General features: G+C 36.6%; 1 protein-coding gene across 1 annotated transcript in view; it reads left to right on the top strand.

The window, feature by feature from the left end:
• Dusp16 (dual specificity phosphatase 16) overlaps positions 1-21,648 on the top strand; it is a 93,973-nt gene that overhangs the window by 61,122 nt on the left and 11,203 nt on the right. The window contains exons 4-5 of the mRNA XM_076854135.1: positions 727-890; positions 18,372-18,531. Coding sequence (XP_076710250.1) covers positions 727-890; positions 18,372-18,531 — 324 coding nt within the window. The remainder of the gene's footprint in view (positions 1-726; positions 891-18,371; positions 18,532-21,648) is intronic.

The following is a 21,648-nucleotide window of genomic DNA, read 5'->3' as shown; positions in this document are numbered from 1 at the left end:
CATTAACAGGACTAGAAAAATACTGAACTTTTCAGAATCCAGGGATCTTGTCTCATGAATTTAGGGTCTGTCAACACTTCTTTCTAGTGTTTAATAAATGAACAGATCTTCAGAAATCAGTGGTAATCAGTAGGAACCTTGACTAACTGCCTACAGAATCCTAAAAACTTGATATAGATAATATTTCTAAGAGTAGGGGCATATTTTTTGATATGTTTGAAATTTTTAAAAATATGTATAATAGGAAGATGTAAAGTTCTAAAAAGAATTATGTGATAAATTTTACGTAGAAGAAGTAACATTTGGTGTTGGTTCACAGTTTTTATATCCCTATTTTGCTTCTGTGCAAAATTGTCTTAAGTGGTTATTTGTTACTGACTTTAAGTTCTCTTTATTATCCACAAAGATCATTTGTTTGAGGCTGAGAAGTGGGGAGCAGATATCATAGGATTTGTGAAAATGAAAAGCATGTTTGAGAAAGAAGAGTCATGTAAAATGCCTTTAGGATTTGCATATTCCATATTGTAGCCTTGTAAACCAAGACCTGTTACTGGATCCTATGATCAAATTTAGCATCAGCAGCTAAAGAAAGGAACTCATAGGGAGTGGTATCCACTTGGATCTGTGGGATTTGATTTTTCTATTCTAAGTAATTTTAGTTGAGTAGTTCACAAATGGCTGATTTTTACTTTGTGCATGACATAATCTTATAATGTTTATTCTTAGGTGGGTTTGCTGAGTTCTCTCGTTGTTTCCCTGGCCTCTGTGAAGGAAAATCCACTCTTGTCCCTACCTGCATTTCTCAGCCTTGCTTGCCTGTTGCCAACATTGGGCCAACACGAATTCTTCCCAATCTTTATCTTGGCTGCCAGCGAGATGTCCTCAACAAGGTGGGTGCTTGAAAAATATCCTTGAATATTCAGTTTTATTGGTACAGCTAGAAAAACAGCAATTGCCCATTATGTGTCATTTGAACACACCATGATCCCGGAAAGGAAATATACCATTCTTAGTATGAATCCCCAGCTAACACTTGCATCCTTAGGGTGGTATTTTGTTTGATGTGGTCATATTTACTTGCTTTCCTCATAGGTCCATGAGACCCGAAATAGGAGAAATTTTAGAAGTTTAGCCTCATTTTCTTAGGCTATTGTAGTAATTGGATGCACTCAGGAAGGCTAGTACTTTTACATTTAGAAATGTGTTAATTTACTAGAAAGGAACTCAGGTTGGGCTTGGATTGAGGAATGTCCTCATGATGACCGCTGTTGGGAAAGGTGACAAACCTTTAGAGAGGAAACCCCAATGAAGACCTTAATTTTTTTTTTCCCCCAAAGGAGGCATTCTCCTTTGAAAAGGAAGGTTAAAAAAGTATGCATTGCCTGCCCACTGTGTCTAAAGCTTGTTGGAGCAGTTTGGTTGAGAAAAAAGAGGCTCGTAGGAGCAAGGGTTTGGAAAGGGTGTTGGTATTACTGAACAAGCATGCCCTAAGAGAGAATTGATGCCTATGCATATAATGGTACAAATATAAAATAGAATTAAAATCTGACTCAGCAGCTTATGTGCTCTTACATGTGCTAGGAGGAAACAGTGGACTTACTCTCTGGAAAAGTGATTTTTCTCTAAAACTTCTTAATTTATGTCCTTAATTGAAAAAGCAATTGAAGAGATCTTAATTCAACTATTAATGATTTACAGGTGCTACTTCCTCTGTGAAGGGCAGTAGTACCCCTTAACATTTTCTCCTTGAATGACTAAAACAATTGGGCTGACTGTAAAGTAAGCTTCCAGATTGGCTTTCTTTAGCACATGCAAAGCAAACTTTCCCATGAGGAAAAAATGACTGTCTTTGGGTAGTAATGAGGCATTCTAATCCCCACCTCCCCACCCCCAAACTCCCACCTCTTCAAAATTTTGCCTCAGTATTGTATTGCTAATGCACTTGCTCTTATTGTGAGATCTGCTTGTTTGAGACTTGATGGCTTATAGAACATTTCTGGTGGGGTCACCATGCCTTTGAGCATGGAATTATTATCAATTCTCTTTTCAAGATAAGCAAACTATGTTACAGAAAACAAAATTAATTTTTTTGGAGTAGTGAACAACCCCACAGTTGATTTATTCATTAATTATTCACTCACTCAACAAATTGAGCAAAAACACTGGAAGACAGATTCTAGTGAAGATCAGCAGTTGTAAAGAGTGGGTATCCTGAGTAGAGTGGGTATTCAACTTGTTTCTGGACATATTCTGCTCCCCAGTTCTTGCTTTCAATCTCTGTGTGTGTTTCACTCTGAGTCTTTTTATAAGGATGCCAGTGATGTTGGATTAACCCCTCTCTTTCCTCCTCTGGCATGAATTCATCTTAACTTACTTTTTAAGAAAAAATTTTAAATTGTTCTAATTAGTTATGTATGAAAGTAGAATGCATTTTGACACATCATACATAAAGGAGTATAATTTCTCATTCTTCTAGTTGTACATGATGTAGAGTTAGGTCATATAATCATATATGCACATAGAGTAATAATGTCATTCATTCCATCATTCCTACCCACATAGCCTTCTCCCCTCCCCAAAATTAATTTCTTAAAGTCACATGCATTCCCAGAGCAAATCTAGAGATAGTTTATTTAATCCCCAGATTAAAAAAAAAAAATAAGTCTACTGAAGAAATCTAATTGTGGTAAAACTTGGTGAGCAGGTGACTCCACAAATAATTGTGTTACAGACCATTTTTGTGACTTTTGACATTCAACTAAATAACCAGATGCAGTTATTTCTGATTATGTGCAGGCAGTTTAGGAACAATAAGCATTTTTTTTTTCCCTATACTGGAAATTGAACCAAGAGGTGCTCTGGTTCATGAACTCCAATCCCAGCCCTTTTTATTTTTGTTTTGAGAAAAGGTCTCACCAAATTGCTGAGGCTGTAAACAGCACATTTATTTTGCTCTATACCTTTCTCATATTTAACAAGTATGTGTTAGTAAACAACTTTGTGAGCACCTATAAGGCAAGAGCAGTTAAACCAGAACCTGGAATTGAGAATAAGGAAAGGGGGAAATTTTTTGTTTTTCATGGCCCTATGGCCTTCAAACATATAGTTAGTGTGAGGGGAGAATGGGCTTATGGAAGTTCATGGGACATCAGCATGGGCAAGGAGTCATCATGGAAGATTGTCATGAAACTTTTAAAAAATATATGTATAGGGGACTAGGGTTGTGGCTCATAGGTAGAGCACTTGGATAGCATGTGCAAGGCCCTGGGTTTGATCCTCAGCACTACATAAAAATAAATAAATAAAATAAAGGTATTGTGTCCAACTACAACTAATAAATAAATATTTTAATCGAATAGATGTGTAGATGAAATGGTAAGAAATAGATATTAAGAAATAAGACACTGGTAAGGTAGACAGCTTTGAAAACAATGAGCAGGAATTTGTATCTGAGTTCTGTGTTCACTGTTGACAAGAGCCTGAAGGGAATTTTAGAGATTGATACTCCAGAAATGTTAAACAAATTCCCCAACATCACCCAGTTGCCTTTTAGAACCAGATTTACCTTTCACAAATAGCATAAACTAACTGATCTTCCTGCTGAACTTCATGATTTAAACAGGAAGGAGCAACAATATGCTTCTTTTTCCTTAAAGATCTCTAAAAATGAAAATTTTATAATCTTTCCTAATAGTATATTTTATTTTATTACAATTCAAAATTTGAAGTCCTGAAAAATATTACCTACAAGGCTACTAATTTATTAGTCTTTTTCTAAAATAGAGGGTCACCAAGATACACTAAAAGTTTGTCACAGAAGTATTCTTAGAAAGATCATAATACTTACCATTTAAAATTCTAGAAAAACTCTTTATATTATTGTATTTAACCTGCATAGTAGGATTAGAAGGTTGGTTGGCCCCGAGTTGTTAAGTCACTTGCCCAAGATTATGTCACCAACTTCAGAGTTGATCAGGGACGGAGCATATGCAAATCCAAGCTACTCTGATTTTCATGTTTATATAACACAGAAAATATCAGTCTTCTGTAAAATTGAATTTTCTGCAGCAGGCTGTTTTGATGGACTGCTGAATCTTAACAGTCTGTTAGATCACAGTTGAGGTTTTCCACAACAAATTCTACACCATCCATATCTAGTAGAAGTATAATGAAAACCAGATACATAATTTGAAATGTTCTAAGTAGCCTGAGTAAAACAGGTGAAATTAATTTTAATAACATTTCATTTAAACCAGTATATCTAAAATGCTATCATTTCAACATGCAACCAGTATTAAAAATCGAGATATTTTACATGTTTTGTCCTACTGAAATCTGGTGTGTGATTTATTCTTACTGCACATATTAAATTGGATTAGCCACATTTTTGGTGCTCAGTAGCTGTGGGAAGCCTGTTGCTACCTTACTGGACAGTGCAGGTCAATACTTCATGTTTCTGGTGTTTTAAAGATATGGTTCTCTGTTAAAGACCGCAAGTCATTGGTTACAAAAACATACTTTCATTTTACTTGTCCCTCAAACTGTGCTTTTGTTTCTTACAATCTGTTCTTTCATTCTGTAGTATCTGTAACTACAGGATGTAACTAAAGCTGAAATGGGAACAAAATTAAAAGTCATTTGCTGATGCCCAGTTTGTATCTGAAATGTGTGGGATTTGAGAATCTGTTATTATGTGAAAGACAAAGTTCCTTTATCATTTTTCTTCCTTATCACTTAAAACTTTAAATGGAAACTTTTCTTTCACATTTAAATACATGAAATGTATGATAGAATTATCTACTGCAAGTGTTTACTAACCTGCACTGTATGAGATGAGCTGCTTCAGCTGCTTCACTAGCGCAGGTCTGCTTCTTCTTCCTGAGTTACTGTCTGGTTGTCAACATTCTTTATTTAGCTTTTTATTACAGCCTTTTAACATGCAAAGTTGGTTTTCCTATGTTACCCTATTGTTTTGCCTGCTAGTAAGATTATTGATACTTTCTCTGTTGTTCTTATGGAAGTTAGGCAATATCTTGGACACAATATCATTGAATGATGCTCTCAGAGTTTTCAAGAGAGAAATACATGATATAGGAAGACAGAAGGTCATTAGAGTTATCAGTATAAACGTTTAGTGTCTACCATGTGTAGAATCACCATACAGTGTGCAAGTTGGTTGGTTAGATAAAACCTGTTTTTTAAACAATAATTCACAAGTCAAAATGATTCACAGTATGACTATCATTACTTAGGCAGTACTGCATAATGGGTGAGTGTCAGCTCTGAGGGTGGATAAGTTTGCTTCTCTGTTTTTCACCTTACCAGCCATATCACTCAAGATAAGATCCTGAATCTCAGTTTCTTTATCTGCAAATTGTAATAATTCCTCTCTCACTGTTTATGTGATATTCAAATGATGATTTGCATATCATCAAGTACAGTCCCTGCTTTATAGGGGACACTCATCATTATTGTCAGCATAGGATAGAGTACTAGGCATGATGCTAAAGTGAGTGGTGGAGTGGGTTTTGTGGCTTGAGGAAGGCTGGATAGAGGAAGTAGGACTTGGTCAGTTTTAAAGGCAAATGGAGTGGCAAATTCAAATTGACTCATGAAATTGACTTCAGTAAGGTAAATTATAATTTGATTGTCTATAATTGTTATGCCATGGTGATTTAATGGGACTTCTTGTCTTCAGACTAGCTGACCATGAGGAAATTGCCCAAATAAAGCAGTTTTATTAAAGCCATCTATTAATCTATACTCTATTGCTCCATCAACAGGTCATAGAAACTACACTTAGAAATTAGTCCAGCTAGAGGAGAAAATTCATTACATAGTTTAGGAGTCAGACTTTTAAATGAAAAAAAAAAAAAGAATGAAAATTGTAATAATAAAACTTTCTTTTTTGACTCACAAATATTTTTGAAATTTGACTTAATTGTATATTGAAACTATAACATATTTTTTAAGTTCATAGGGGTCATCTCTTTCACTCTGCAGAAGAATGTGTTCTTAAATTCAGCCTGCTGTATTCAGTATAACTTCCCTACTTAATGCCAATTAGGAAAAACAAGAATTTGGATTAGTGAAAAATATACATTATAGGCTTTTTGAAAACTCTTATTTTGTTACTAGCTTTATTAATATAATTCATACAATTCATAAGCTGTATTTACAATGTAATAAAGTAAAGAAACTAACATTTAATAAGACTATATTATGTATTACTTTATACTCATGCCAGCTGTATGGAACACACAACATTAGCCTTATTTTACAGGTGAATACCAAGATCATTCAGGTAGAATGGCAGTGTGCCGGCTTGTGCTTTGATTTTTCTTGGGCTGGTACTCATATACTTTGTATTATTTCTTGCCACACTGAGATTTCACATGAACTATTTATGAACTGTTTTTAATAAGAAGGCCACTAAGCTGGGTGCGGTGGCACATCCCTGTAATCCCAATGGCTAAGAGACCCAAGCAGGAGGATCATGAGTTCAAGGGCAACCTCAGGAAAAGTGAGGTGTTAAGCAACTCAGTGAGACCCTGTCTCCAAATAAAATACATAATAGGGCTGGGTGGCTGGGATTGTGACTCAGTAGTAGAGCGCTCCCCTAGCACTTGCAAGGCCCTGGTTTGATCCTCAGCACCACATAAAAATAAATAAATAAAATAAGTGTATTGTGTCCAACTACAACTAAAAAAAATAGATATTTTTAAAAAATAGGGCTGGGATGTGACCCAGTGGTTGAGTGCCCCTGAGTCAAGCCCTGGTATCCCTCTCCCCGAAAAAAATCCATTAGGTGTTTGCTTTCCACAAGAAGTAAAATTAAGAATCAATAAAGAGGATGGATTCAAACTAAAAAGCTTCTTCTCAGCAAAGGAAACAATAATGTGAAGAGAGCACCTACAGAATGGTAGAAAATCTTGACTACATGCACCTCAGGTAAAGCATTAATCTCCAGGAAATATAAAGAACTCAAAAAACTTAACACCAAAAAAAAAAAAAAAAAAAAAAACAAAAAAACCCCAAATAACCTAATCAATAAATGGACTGAGGAACTGAACAGGTACTTCACTTTACTTTCAAGAAGAAATACAATTGATCAATAAACATATGAAGAAATGTTTGTCATCTCTAGCAATTAGAGAAATGCAAATCAAAACGACTCTAAGATTTCATCTCATTCCACTCAAAATGACAGTTATCAATAATACAAGTAACAAAAAGTGTTGGTGAGGATGTGGGGAAAAGGTACACTCATACATTGCTGGTGGGACTACAAATTGGTGCAAGCACTATGAAAAGCAGTATGGAGATTCTATTTCAAGTAAACTTGAAATGGAACCACCATTTGATCCAGCTATCTATCTCACTCCTCAGTTTATATCCAAAGGACTTAAAATCAGCATACTACAGTGACACAGCCATATCAATGCTTACAGCAGTTCAATTCACAATAGCTATACTATGGAACCAGCTTTAGATGTCCTTCAGATAAATGGATAAAGGACATGTGATATATATATATATATATCACATGTATATATATATATATATGGTGGAATATTACTCAGCCTTAAAGAAGAATGAAATTATGGCATTTCTTGGTAAATGGATGAAGCTGGAGAATATCATGCTAAGTGAAATAAGCCAATCCCCAAAACCAGCTGAATGTTTTCTCTGATAAGCAGGTGCTGATCCATAGTGGGGAGGGGCGGGTATGGAAGAATGAAGGAACTTTGAATTGTGCAGAGAGGATTGAGGGGAGGGGAAAAAAGAGTTTGCTTTAATGAATTAATCAGCCCTCTCATTATGGCAGTTTATCAACTTCTTTAGCTTGTCAGTTAGACTCTTCAACTTGATATTTAAGACCCTCTATGATCTAATTGTATCTTTTTTTTTTTTAAAGAAAGAGTGAGAGAGAGCGGGGGAGAGAGAGAATTTTTTAATATTTATTTTTTAGTACTTGGTGGACACAACATCTTTGTTTGTACGTGGTGCTGAGGATCGAACCCGGACTGCACGCATGCCAGGCGGGCGCGCTACCACTTAGCCACATCCCCAGCCCCAAGCCTACAGCACCCGGGATTCCCAGGCGGTCTCCCATCCAAGTACTAACCAGGCCTGACCCTGCTTAGCTTCTGAGATCTAATTGTATCTTTTCAGATCTTAACCTCTTCTGATCTTTCTGTCCGCTGGTCCTCTCCATGTCTGAATGGACATGGTCAGTGCTGCATGGTCAGTCCTCAAGACATTTCTGTACTTTGTGTTTACTTTCTTTTTTTTATTGATTTTTTTAAAAAAATAAATGATAGCAGAATGCATTACAATTCTTATTACATGTACACAGCACAATTTTTTCATATCTCTGGTTGTATATAAAGTATGTTGAAACCAATTTGTGTCTTCATACATGTACTTTGGATGATGATGTCTATCACATTCCACCATCCTTGCTAATCCCCTGACTCCTCCCTTTCCCTCCCACTCCTCTGCCCTATCTAGAATTCATCTATTCCTCCCATGCTCCCCATCCCTACCCCACTATGAATCAGCTTCCTTATATCAGAGAAAATCCATCCACAATACCTATGCAGTTGTCCCTCTGTATTCCTGGGTTCCACATCCATGGATTTAACCAATCACAGATTGAAAATCATTTGGGGAAAAAAATGCATCTGTACAGAACATGGGCAGACTCTTTTCTTGTCATTATTCCTGAAACAATATACTATACTGTCTATTTACATAGCATTTACATTGTATTAGGTATTAAAAGTAATCTAGAAATGATTTAAAGTATATGGAAGGATATATGAAAGTTATATGGAAGTGCTGCGTCATTTTATATAAGGGAGGTGAGTATCCATAGATTTTGTTCTTTGAGGGCCCTGGAATCGGTCCTCCTTAGATCAAGGGATAACTATACCCCATTCAAACTTCAGATGGTAATTTTAGTTCTTGTTATGGTTCCCTTTCAAAATCCTTCTCTTTGGTTTTACTGCAAGCTATTTTATTTATTCTGTGGGATCACATTCATTTGATACCTCTTTCTATTTTTGATATTTGTGTAGCTGCCTAATTGATGTAGGTTGTTCAACTCTCAGTAGGGCTGCTTGCTCTTTATATGACCCCAAGGCCCCTACAAAGCACTTTGGCAACTTTTCAAAATAATAAATATAACTTAATTTTTAAACGGTACAACGTAATTCAAACAATTTACCATGTTAAGAATTACTTAAGTAAAATCTCCTAAAAAGTTTTCTCATGCTGCTAATTTACTCAGAAAACCCTTTCTTAATACATTTGAGAATCCCAAGTAATCAGTCTTTAATAAGTTGTAAAATGAATACAATATAAATTAATGACATTTTACTATGACCTATAAATGAAACTATGTAAGGAATATATGCAAAGATTTTTCATCAAAAGATACTAATAAACTAGTTACTGGATCCTGACTTTAGTCCTCTTAAAGATAATGATTCATTCATCAAATACTTATTTAATCTCTGTGTGTGCCAGACAAGTATTCTAGGTGCTGGGGATGTGTCAGGAAGAAAGACAACTCCCCCCCACCCATGAGCATATATCCTGGAGGAAAGAAACTTTACAGTAAACATAGTAAGTAGGTAAGCTGTTAGTGTGATTTATTATATAACACATTTATTATGGTTAAGTCCTTGATGAAAATAGGGCATAGAGAAGGAGTGCCTATAGGGTGTTGGTTGTGATTAAAGGGTGATGAAGGTAGGCTTTCTCCAGATACAGACATCTAAACAAGCACTTGAAGAGAATGAGTCATTTGTCTATCTGGAGGAAAAGCAGCACATGTAGAAGCCACTGCTGGTACAAGTGTTATCTGTATGATGAGGGAAAAACAAGGAGACCAATGTGGCTGAGCATGGTGAACATGAGGAGTGTGTCAAAGTTACTCCTAACAGGAGTGAAGCCTTTACAACATCTTTATAAACATGTTGGCTTTTACTCTAAAATAGGAGTCACTAATAGGTTCTGAGCAGAGTAGTAACATGATCTGACTTATATCTTCTTTTGGATCATTTTAGCTCTTATGTTGAAAATAGGTTGTGCTCCCTACAGGATAGAAGCATGGAAGACAGTTGGTAGTGGGTTGGCATCAAGTTGGTAGCAGTTATACTGTGTAACTGCCTAATTGAAGGTAGAGCCACTAGAATTTTCTAATGGATTAGATAGTGAGGGCCGGGTGTGTGAAAGAAGTGTCAAGGAGACTAGGAGATGCAACTTGCCATTGGGAATCCTTTGGGTAGAATAGGAGGAATTCAGTTTTGGACATGGCCATGTTTGAGATGCCTGATATACTTTCAAGTGGACATGCTGAGTAGGCAGATGGATATATGAATTCAGGACAGGGTCCCTCAGGAGGAGACATAAATGTGGGAGTCATTATCATAAAGACAGTATTTAATGTCATGAGAGTGGATAAGATTATTAAGTGCCAGGCATGGTGGTGTGTACCTGTAATCCCAGTTACTTGGAAGGCTGAGGCAGGATGATAGCAGATATTCATGATGCAAAGTGGTATTGAATGAAAGTGATAGAGCAGAATAAATAAAATAGCTTGGAGTAAAACCAAAGAGAAGGAAGGAAATCACGAGATTGTAGGAAGCAAGTTAACAAAGTGTTTTCCAGGAAGAGAGGAGGTAATCAAGTATGCCAAGTGGTGCTGTAGGTCAAGGAAGATGATGACCAAGAATTGGTCATTGGGTTGAGCAGTGTGGAGAGTACTGGTGATCTCTGAGCAGTTTTGGGAGAATGGTGGGAATGAAAGCCTGAATGGAATGGATTCAGGAGATAACAGAAAAGGAATTGGAGATACCAAGTAAAGATAAGCAGCTCTCTCAAGAAGTTTTGCTAAAAAGAATGATATGACATGTATTAGTTGGAGGAGGAGATGGAAAGTGGGAGAAGATATTTTTAAGATGGGGTGAATAGTGGCTTGTTTGATTGTCAGTAGAGAGAATAATCCAGAGGAGTGGAAAATTGATATAGGAGAGAGATGGAGAATAGCTAGAGCCATATCCTTGAGTGAGAGGGGATGGAATTTATTAAGCAAGAGCTGGGATTGACCATAGAAACATGAACAAGTTCATCTACAGCAACAGGTAGAAAGGTAGAGTGTATAGGTAGGTACATATGCTGGTACAAGGGTGAATGTGGTGGTGAAAATCAAAATTTGCTTCTGATTGTTTTACTTTTTCTAGTGTAGTAGGAAACAATCATCCACGAGCTAAGAGTGAGAATGAGCAGGGACATGTAGAGAGTTTGAAGAAAAATGGAAATGAATGGAATGGCACCTGAGAGAAGGAAAGTGAATGGGCTAGGGAAATACAATGATTGTGAGCATGAGTTGGAAGTGAGATCAGGTAGCATTGGAGAGTGTTTTCCCTGGCCATGTTCAACAGCACAACTATAAATGCAATCTAGGTGTAGAATTTGGCTTAACTAAGGTTGTAATCTTGTCAAGTGAGCGTGAAGAAGTGATAAGGAGGCAAAGGAATTGAGAGTGAAAGCAAGGGAATGATTGTAATGACTGACTATAGTTTTAATTGGGCAGGGAAGGCAGACAGACATAATGGGGATGGAGGGAGTCCGAAAGGTGAGTAGGATTAGCAGATTGTTGATCCTGGAGGGTTGAAGGATTCCAGAAGTAGTGGTAGAAGAGAGTGAACTGGAGAGAGAGGAATGGTCCAAGAGTAGGCTACATGCAATAAGAATTATGAAAGGTTTATAGGTATTAGTATTGACAGAGGCCAGGCTAGACCTAATGGGAGTGAGCAGCTAAGCTAAGGAGTTCCAAGAAAAGGCCAAGGTGTCAGAGGATATTTAAAGGCCAGAAAAGGACTTGTCAATAGAAGGCATGAATTAGTAGACTTAGTACAAAGTTGAGGTAAATCTTTAACAGTATAAGATGACTATTTTCTGGAAGTTTAAAGATTATAATGTTTAATCGTGGGACAGAGTAAATACTCAGTTACGTATGTTTTATACAACATGTTGAAAACAAAACAATTACAAATATGTGCTTTACAATTTATTAAGAAGGCATTGGTATCCATCTATGAGTAAAAATATTGCATAAAATACTTGTTTTTCATAATTGTAGTTCTCAGTAGCACCATTAAAAACATTGAGATGCTCTGTCAATCACTTGTACATACATCATCAAGAACAATTAATCAAGAAAGCAGGTTAATAGAACAGTTATGAAACTTTATAAACTTGTTTACTAACTTCAGAGATGCTGTGACATCTCTTCTGAGTCTTCAGCAGCCCCTCTTAGGCTCTTCTATGCAGTATACCTGCCTCTACCATTGGAAGAGTATGCTTACCAGACATCAGCAGTTGCATGGCAGACCTGTTTGGGCCAGTATGCTTGTAACTTTTTCTTTTTAAAAGCATCTTTTTGTACTTTTAGATGGACAGCAGACAGCATGCCTTTATTTTGTTTATTTATTTATGCAGTGCTAAAGATTGAACCCAGTGTCTCACACGTGCTGGGCAAGCACTCTGCCACTGAGCCACAGCCCAAGCCCCAGTGTGCTTGTTATTATAATTATGTACATTAATTATATACACTGGGCTGGAGTTGTGGCTCAGAGGTACACCCCTTGCCTTAAATGTGTGAGGCACTGGGTTCAGCAACTCATAAAAATAAACAAACAAAATAAAGGTATTGTGTCCATTTACAACTAAAGAAAAAAATAAAAAAAGAACAAGAAAGAAATTTAAAAATATATATTACATGCACTGATGAAATATGAATAAAGAGAGTTGTTGTTATATAACCCAAAATAAATGTTTTGGAAAGACAAATTACTGCTTTTCTGTAAAATTATTTGGAAATAAGGCAACTGTAAAATATTTGGGGAGTTGGCATACTCTGGAAAGCCTCTACATTGACATTGTTTCACAGGTTCTTGCTCTTTAAAAAATGGAAACTGTAGGGGCTGGGGTTGTGGCTCAGGGGTGGAGCGCTTGCCTAGCATGCATGAGGCACTGGGTTCAATCCTCAGCACCACATAAAAATAAAATAAAGATATTGTGTGCACTTATAATTAAAAAATAAATGTAAAAAAAAAAAAAGGAAACTAAGTGGTAGCTGCATTTAGGTGTGATTTGCTTAAGAACTTTGTTCAGCTAACCCAGAAAAGAATGAGTCAAAGTCCTACATCAGAAATTAGTGAATTAAAGGACATTTATTTGTTTTAAATTAAAATAATGTTTTAAGTATATGTGTATCTTTTTTGAGGGGGAGGGGTACTAGGGCTTGAATTCACAGGCACCCTACCACTGAGCCATGTCCCCAGCAGTATTTTGTATTTTATTTAGAGACAGGATCTCACTGAGTTGCTTAGTGCCTCGCTGCTGCTGAGGCTTGCTTTGAACTCTGGATCCTCCTTGTCTCAGCCTCCCGAGCCACTGGGATTACAGGCATGTGCCACCGTGCCCAGCTCAAATGTATGTGTATTATTTTTAATGATTTTCTCTTTTAACTGACTTTTTCCTCTGATGATGTAACTGCCAAGATGAAAAGGCACTTATTTATGGAATTTAATAGCCAAATTATATTTTAATTTTACATGATGACATACATTTTTCTTGCTTTTCCATTTTAAAAATTTGGACTTGTTTTATTATCAAATTCTATCATATTCCAAAAAACTGCTGGATAATAGATTTAATAAATAGATCGTTTCAGCTAAAATTTCTATTAATAGTTGCCGTTGTAACCAACCTTCCTTCCTTCCTTCCTTCCTTCCTTCCTTCCTTCCTTCCTTCCTTCCCTCCTTCCTTCCTTCCCTCCTTCCTTCCTTCCCTCCTTCCTTCCCTCCTTCCTTCCTTCCCTCCTTCCCTCCCTCCCTCCCTCCCTCCTTCCCTCCTTCCCTCCCTCCCTCCCTCCCTCCTTCCCTCCTTCCCTCCTTCCCTCCCGGTGCTTTACCACTGAGCCACATCCCCAATCCTTTTGTTTTTTATTTTGAGACAGGGTATCACTAAGTTGCTGAGTCTGTCAGCCTCCTGAGCTGCTAGGATTATAGGTGTACACCACCACACCCAGCTCTCTTGTCATTGAAAATTTTTTCTAAGGCTGGGGCTGTGGCTCAGTGGTAGAGTGCTCTCCTCACATGAGAAGGGCACTGGGTTCAATCCTCACCATCACATAAAAATGAAATAGAGGTATTGTGTCCATCTACAACTAAAAAAAACAATTAAAATTTTTTTCTATAAATTATGTCTCAATTTAAAAAACACCTGTCTTTTTCTCTTCTTTAGCCAGTTATTTGATATTTATCTTTTGAGATTCATTGTTTTATGAGTGAAGAATATTTTTGGTGGTTAGACAGCTTTGTAAACTTGGTTTATTGATGTTCCTTAGGTCAGAACTGCTTCTCATGTCTTCTGCCTTTTTGGCTACAGCAATGCCATTGCAGTTTGGTGATGGCAATAAGCAACGTGTCCGTGAATATGCTTGTAGGCATTCAGTTCTGATCCCAAAGAAGATACTGCTGTAAACATGGCAGGAACACCAGCATAGCAGGACTACAGTTGAGGTGATGAGAGAGAAGAGAGGACAAAATAGATAACTCAGACAAGTTTCTTCTCAAATAACCATCTAAAGGCCTGAGTCACTCACAAATCTTCTCTGAGATGTGCATAACCAGAATGTCATGCCTTTGCCTTCTAATTTATTATAGTTAAAAAGGATAAAAAAGAAAAACTCTATTTTAATAGTTCTTTTAATTAAAAAATATATATGTTTCTATCTGATTTGCTTTAGAAGGAACTTAAGTTTAGCAGAATATGGTGATGAATAGTATAGATTTGTGGAGATGAGAATGTTTGGATTTGAATTTTAATGTATCACTTGCTAGCTAGTGAGACTAGCTTGTGAAAGTGAGACTTTGGAAAACACTAACTAAGCCTCAGTTTTCTCCTTGGGAAAATGAAGATAATAATAGCACTCACATCAAAAAAATGGGTATGATAATTCAATGAGACAGTCTATTTAAATGCTTATTGTAGTGCTTGGCACTTAATAGGCATTCTTTAGATGTTAGATAGTATTTTCCTAATATGTGCCATATGCCACAGTGTTATATTAACAGACTTTCTAGGAAAGGTGGTCAACAAATTGTTTTTGATAGAATATAGGTTGACATTTTCATTAAATATAGGTTTTTAGGCTGTAGGTCATAAGTGTACATTGTTAAATTCTTTTGTTTGATAAATTACATCTGACAGTCTTCACTGACATGCAACATGTTTTGCCTTAGAATTTTCTGTTATCTTTGGATCATTTGTAGCAGATGACACTATAATTTTCATAGTGCTGCTGCCTCTCTTTCCCTTTTTTCCTCCCCCTCCCAGCCCTTATTTAGTTAGGTAGTTAGAGGCAGGATCTTGGTAAGTTGCCCAGGCTAGCCTTGAATTTGCAATCCTCCTGCCTCAGACTCCCAAGTAGCTTTGATTACAGGTATACACCACTGCACCCTGCAGTATCACACCCTTTTCTTAGAAACTTCTAGAATATCTTCTTTATTGACTCAGGTGAAACAGAATCTACTCCTTCCTTCCTTCCTTCCTTCCTTCCTTCCTTCCTTCCTTCCTTATTTATTTATCTATCAGGGATTGAACCTAGGGACTCATGCATGGTAGGCAACCACTTGACCACTGAGCTACATCCCAAGCCCTTTAAAAAAAAAATGTATTTTGAGGCAGGGTCTCACTGGTTGCCTGGGTTGGCCTTGAGCTTGAGATCCTCCTGCCTCAGACTCCCAAGTCACTGGGCTTGCAGCACTGCACCCAGCTTCCCTCATTTTCAGTTTAATAAGTCTATAGTATTGTTGGTAGAAAAGAGAAAGAAATATGGTTCTTTTCTCTAAGGACCATTGGTGAAAAAAGCTCTCAAAGGCTGATTTAACTAGTGGCCAGCCCACTTTTGTTTTTACCTGGGAGTACTGAACTTGTTTCTGGGCCCTATGGTTAATTGGTTGGTACTAGATAAACTTGATATAGCTTTGGTTCAGCTGCAGAAAAACAGATGTAACCTTTGCCACAAATACAAAAGTTTAAAGGTTTATCATTAAAGTCTCCATAAGGGCTAGGGGGTGTTTCTCACAGGTAGAATGCTTCCCTAGCATGCATGAGGCCCTGAGTTCAATCCCCAGCACTGCAAAAATGCAAACAAAAAACTCAAAGATCTTCATAGTCTGATTATTAACATAACAGAAGCATAGGTGACAACCAACAGACTTGAGCTCTGGCATAGATGAAGGATATTGTTCAAGCTAAGAAGCCCACCTGATTCCAAAAGCTGTTTCTTGATTGTCATCTCAACAATAAGGATTGTATGCAAAATCTACACTCTGTCCACCTTTTATGTAAGAAGAAATATATTTATTGTGCCAAATGTGTTAAATGAAGACATTAGTGAACTTGCATATATCAGCTGCTTTTAGGTAGTTAAAAAGAATTTGTAGAAGAGGTAACATTCCAAGAAAAGAAAGAAATGACCAAGGTTGCTTAAAATAAGAGGCTTGGAACATTTCTTGAAAGGCAATAATGGAATGACTAAAGAAGTGGGGTTGTTTATTAGACTTGTCTGGTAAATGGTAGATGAGATATCAAATGAACAGATTGGTACTTAGTGCAACTATGTAGCTGGTGTTAAAAATAGAAAAACAACCAAAAATTGATCTAATATCTCATTTTACTTCACTACTTAATAGGGTGAAAAGAGTTACTGATAATGCAATGCATGCACTCTACTAATGGTGTGAGCAAAGTACTTTGGAAGGGTAGAAATTTGAATCACCAATTATGCATTAGTGGGAAGGAATTATTAGATAAGGTTAAACAAAGTAGTAAAAGTGGGAAGAGAGCCATCAGGAAGAGGGACAGGGCCTTCTAAGCATAATAATGGTGTAAACAGAAGCATAGAGGTGAGTATATATGTGACATTGGGAGGGTGTATGGGACAGGAACAGGAAATGAAACAATGAAATTAGAAGAGCGTGGATAAAGCAGTTATCTTGTACTTAATTGTAAGAAAAATTGCTGTAGCTGGGTGTGGTGGCACATGGTCCTGGGGAGGCTGAGAGGAAAGAGGATCATTTGAGCTTAGAGTTTGAGACCAGCCTGGGTAGCACTATGAGACTCTGTCTCAATAAGAAAGAAAAAGGTTGGAACTGAGGATGTGACTCAAGTGGTAGCGTGCTTGCCTAGCATGTGTGAGGCACTGGGATCAATCCTCAGCACCACATAAAAATAAAAATATTGTATCCACCTAAAACTAAAAAACAATTATTAAAAAAAAAAGAAAAAGATAACTAGTTGTTAAGAATATGGTTTGGGGGAGGGGATCCTGAACTGAAATCAAAATTCTATGCATGTATGAGTTTGTTGGGATGAACCCAACTACTATATATAACCATAATGCTTTAATAAAAAAAATAAAAATTTTTAAAAAGAATATGGTTTGGAGAGAAAAACACTGCAAACTTTGAGTTCTCTAGTAGCTTTTTTATTTATTTTGATGAATATTGATCTCGGAGCAGTGAATAAAAATAGAAGATGATAAATGGAACAGGCAATACCAAAAAAATCTGGCAGCCATTTAGAAGGCGGTTATAGGAAGAGAAAGGAGCCAGATGATCTTATTTTCTACCTCAGCTGAATGGATGGATGTTATTACCATAAACCAATTTTGGGGATTATAGAGAGGAAACAAGAGATTGGAGCAGAGAAAGAAGAAAAGCTTGTTTAGTTTTTGACATTTTGAATTTGAAGGGCCTGTGGGACGTCTTAATATTCAGTAGGTAGCCAGAAATTTAAGAGGAGATACAAACTCTCACACTGTACACACACCCAGCAGCATGTAGAACAGATAATTAATGCCTTAGAAAGAGATGCAGCCTTCAAAAAGAATGAGTTCTAGAAGAATGCCTAGGGCTATATCTTAGAGAAAACCCAGCATATTTGGTGTGGGAAGAAAATGTTCTTATGTGTGCACATATTCTGAAGTTGTATAAATGGTCATTTTATTTTGTATTCTTTGCTCTGCTTTTCTCTGTAGCAATGGAGATGAGAGAATATTTGCTATATTAGTCGTGTATAATTTTCAAGTGTACTGTACTATTTTAAATAGACTTTTTTCCTTAAATTTTTTTCCTTCTCTCCAGACTGTCATTTTGTTGGGTTTTTGGATTTCCTAATGAGAATAATTAGTTTAAGGAGACTGGTAATTTTTATCATAACATTAATCTTTCAAAATGATCATGTTATCATATTATTAGTCATTTCAACTGCTTTTCCCTCTACAGGAGCTGATGCAACAGAACGGGATTGGTTATGTGTTAAATGCCAGCAATACCTGTCCAAAGCCTGACTTTATCCCTGAGTCTCATTTCCTTCGAGTGCCTGTCAATGATAGCTTCTGTGAAAAAATTTTGCCATGGTTGGACAAATCAGTGGATTTCATTGGTAAGTAGTTCAAGTAGCATTACAGTCCTTTGGGTTATAGTCTCATCTGTAGGTGTAGCCCCACTCTCTTCTTTTTATCTTTAAAGGAAAGGAACCTGTTTCAGAGATTTCAAAAGTCAGGAAAAAACATGATGTTGCTTTCTCACTTAGCTGTCAAGGTGATGTGTGTGTTGTGCTGTCCCTAAGGTTTGGCCTTGTGAGACCTGTTAGCTAACTTTTAACAGTACCAAGGGTAAGCCTCATAGGATCTGTGATTGTTTGTTGCAAATGTTTAAAAATTAGTTAAGCTTTTGGGAATAATTAATACCAATACTCTTCAAATTACTCCATGAAATAGAAAAGGAAGTAACCATTACAAACTCATATTAACAAAGCTATTATCATCCTGATACCAAAACCAGGCAGATACACATCAAGGAAAGAAAATTTCAGACCAATATTCCTGATGAATATTGATGCAAAAATTCTCAGTAAAATTCTGGAAAATCACATAAAACATTAAAAAAATAGTGCACCATGATCAAGTAGGGTTCATTCCAGTGATGCAAGGTTGGTTCAAAATATGGAAATCAATAAATGTAATTCATTACATCAATAGACTTAAAGATGAGAATCATATCAATTGATGCAGAGAAAACATTTGACAAAACAGCACACTTTCATGTTCAAAACCCTAGAAAAACTAAGGATAGTAGGAACATACCTCAACATCTATGCTAAACCCAAGGCCAACATCATTCTAAATGGAAAACAATTGGAAGCATTCCCTCTAAAAACTGGAACAAGACAGAGATGCCCTCTTTTACCACTTCAATTCAACATAGTTCTTGTAACTCTAGCCAGAGCAATTAGAGAGACAAGGAAATTAGAGGGAATACAAATAAGAAAAGAAGAATCCAAACTATCATTATTTGCTGACGACATGGTTCTATACTTAGAGGATCCAAAAAACTCCACCAGAAAGCTTGTAGAATGAATTAATGAATTTCAGCAAAGTAGCAGGATATAAAATCAGTACCCATAAATCAAGTGGATTTCTATACATCAGTGATGAATCCTCTGAAAGACAAATTAGGAAAACTACCCCATTCACAATAGCTTTAAAAAAATAAAATACTTGGGAATCCACTTAACAAAAGAGGTGAAAGACCTCCATAATGAATACTGCAGAACACTAAAGAAAGAAGTTGAAGAAGACCTTAGAAGATGGAAAGATTCCATGCTCTGAATAGGCAAAATTAATATTGTGAAAATGGTCATATTACCTAAAGCACTATACAGATTGAATGCAATTCCAATTAAACTCCCAGTGTCATTTCTTATAGAAAAAGCACTCAGGAAATTCATTTGGAAAAATAAAAGACCCGAGAATAGCTAAAGTAATTCTTAGCAAGAATAGTGAAGCAGGAGGCATCACAATATCAGACTTTAAACTAGACTACAAAGCTTCAGTAACAAAACAGCACGGTATTATCATGAAAATAGACATGTAGAGCAAAGGTACAGAATAGAAGACAGAGTGACAAACCCACATAAATATAGTTATTTCATATTATACAAAGGTTCCAAAAACATACATTGGAGAAAAGATAGTCTTTTCAACAAGTGGTGCTGGGAGAACTGGAAATCTGTATGCAGCAAAATGAAAATAAACTTCTATCTCTCACCACACACAACACTCAGAGTGGATCAAGGACCTAGGAATTAGTCCAGAGACCCTAGGAAAAATAGGCCTTGCCTTAACAAGACTCCTAAAGCACAAGAAATAAAATCAAGAATTAATAAATGGGATGGACTTAAACAAAAGATCTTCTTCTTAGCAAAAGAAACAATGAGTTTGAAGAGAGAGCCTACATTTGGGGAGAAATTTTTGCCACATGCACATCAGATAGAGCACTAATCTTCAGGATATATAAAGAACTCAAAAAACTTAACGCCAAAGAAAACAACCTAATCAATAAATGGGTCAAGGAGCTGAACAGACACTTCTCAGAAGAAGATATACAATCTATCAACAAATATATGAAAAAATGTTCAACACCTCTGGTTATTTAGAGAAATGCGAATCAAAACTAAGATTTTATCTCACACCAGTCAGAATGGCAGTTATCAAGAATAGAAACAACACTAAGTGTTGGCAAGAATGTAGGGGAAAAGGCATATTCATACATTGCTGGTGGGACTGCAAATTGGTGCAACTGCTTTGGAAAGCAGTATAGAGATTCCTTAGAAAACTTGGAATGGAACCACCATTTGACCCATCTATCCCACTCCTCGGTCTATACCCAAAGGACTTAAAATCAGCCTGCTATTATAGTAATGCAGCCACATCAATGTTCATAGCAGCTCAATTCACAGTAGCTAAACTGTGGAAGCAACCAAGGTGCCCTTCTATAAATGAATGGATAAAGAAACTGTGGTATATGTACAGAATGAAATATTACTGAGCAGTAAAAGAGAATAAAATTATGGCATTTGCAGGTAAATGGATGGAGTTCACTTACTAAGTGAAGTAAGCCAATCCCCCAAAACTCAAAGCTGAATGTTCTCTCTGATAAATGGATGGTGATCCATATGGGGGGACATGGGAAAAATGAAAGAACTTTGGGCAAAGGGGAGGGAGGGGTGGAGAGGGGGGATGGGGTTAGGAAAGATGGTGGAATGTGATGAACATCATTACCCTAGGTACATGTATGACTGCACATATGATGCGATGCTACATCTTGTACAACCAGAGAAATGAAAAGTTGTGCTGCAGTTATGTACAATAAATCAAAATGCATTCTGCTGTCATATATACCTAATTAAAATAAATAATTTTAAAAATTAATTAAGCTTTTGGAATTAAATCTTACACACGCAACTTTTTCAAATCCTGTAAAACACTTTGGGAAACTTTGGTGATATTCCCTATTGCCTTGCTGCTCTTTTCCCCAGGGAAAAGTCAAATCTGATGGGGGAAAAAAAATCCTAGTACATTTAGAATCTCTTACATGTCACAAGATATCTGAGCCTCAATCCAAGTGGCAATATTTTCAAGTAGTTGTGGGTCTAATAAAATTCACACACATTCTGTTTCCTACTCCACATTCTGCTTCAGATTCAGAATTTCGATAA

The sequence above is a fragment of the Callospermophilus lateralis genome, chromosome 4 (genome assembly GCF_048772815.1).
Source record: "Callospermophilus lateralis isolate mCalLat2 chromosome 4, mCalLat2.hap1, whole genome shotgun sequence".
NCBI lineage: Eukaryota > Metazoa > Chordata > Mammalia > Rodentia > Sciuridae > Callospermophilus > Callospermophilus lateralis.
This window is presented reverse-complemented; position numbering and strand designations above follow the sequence as displayed.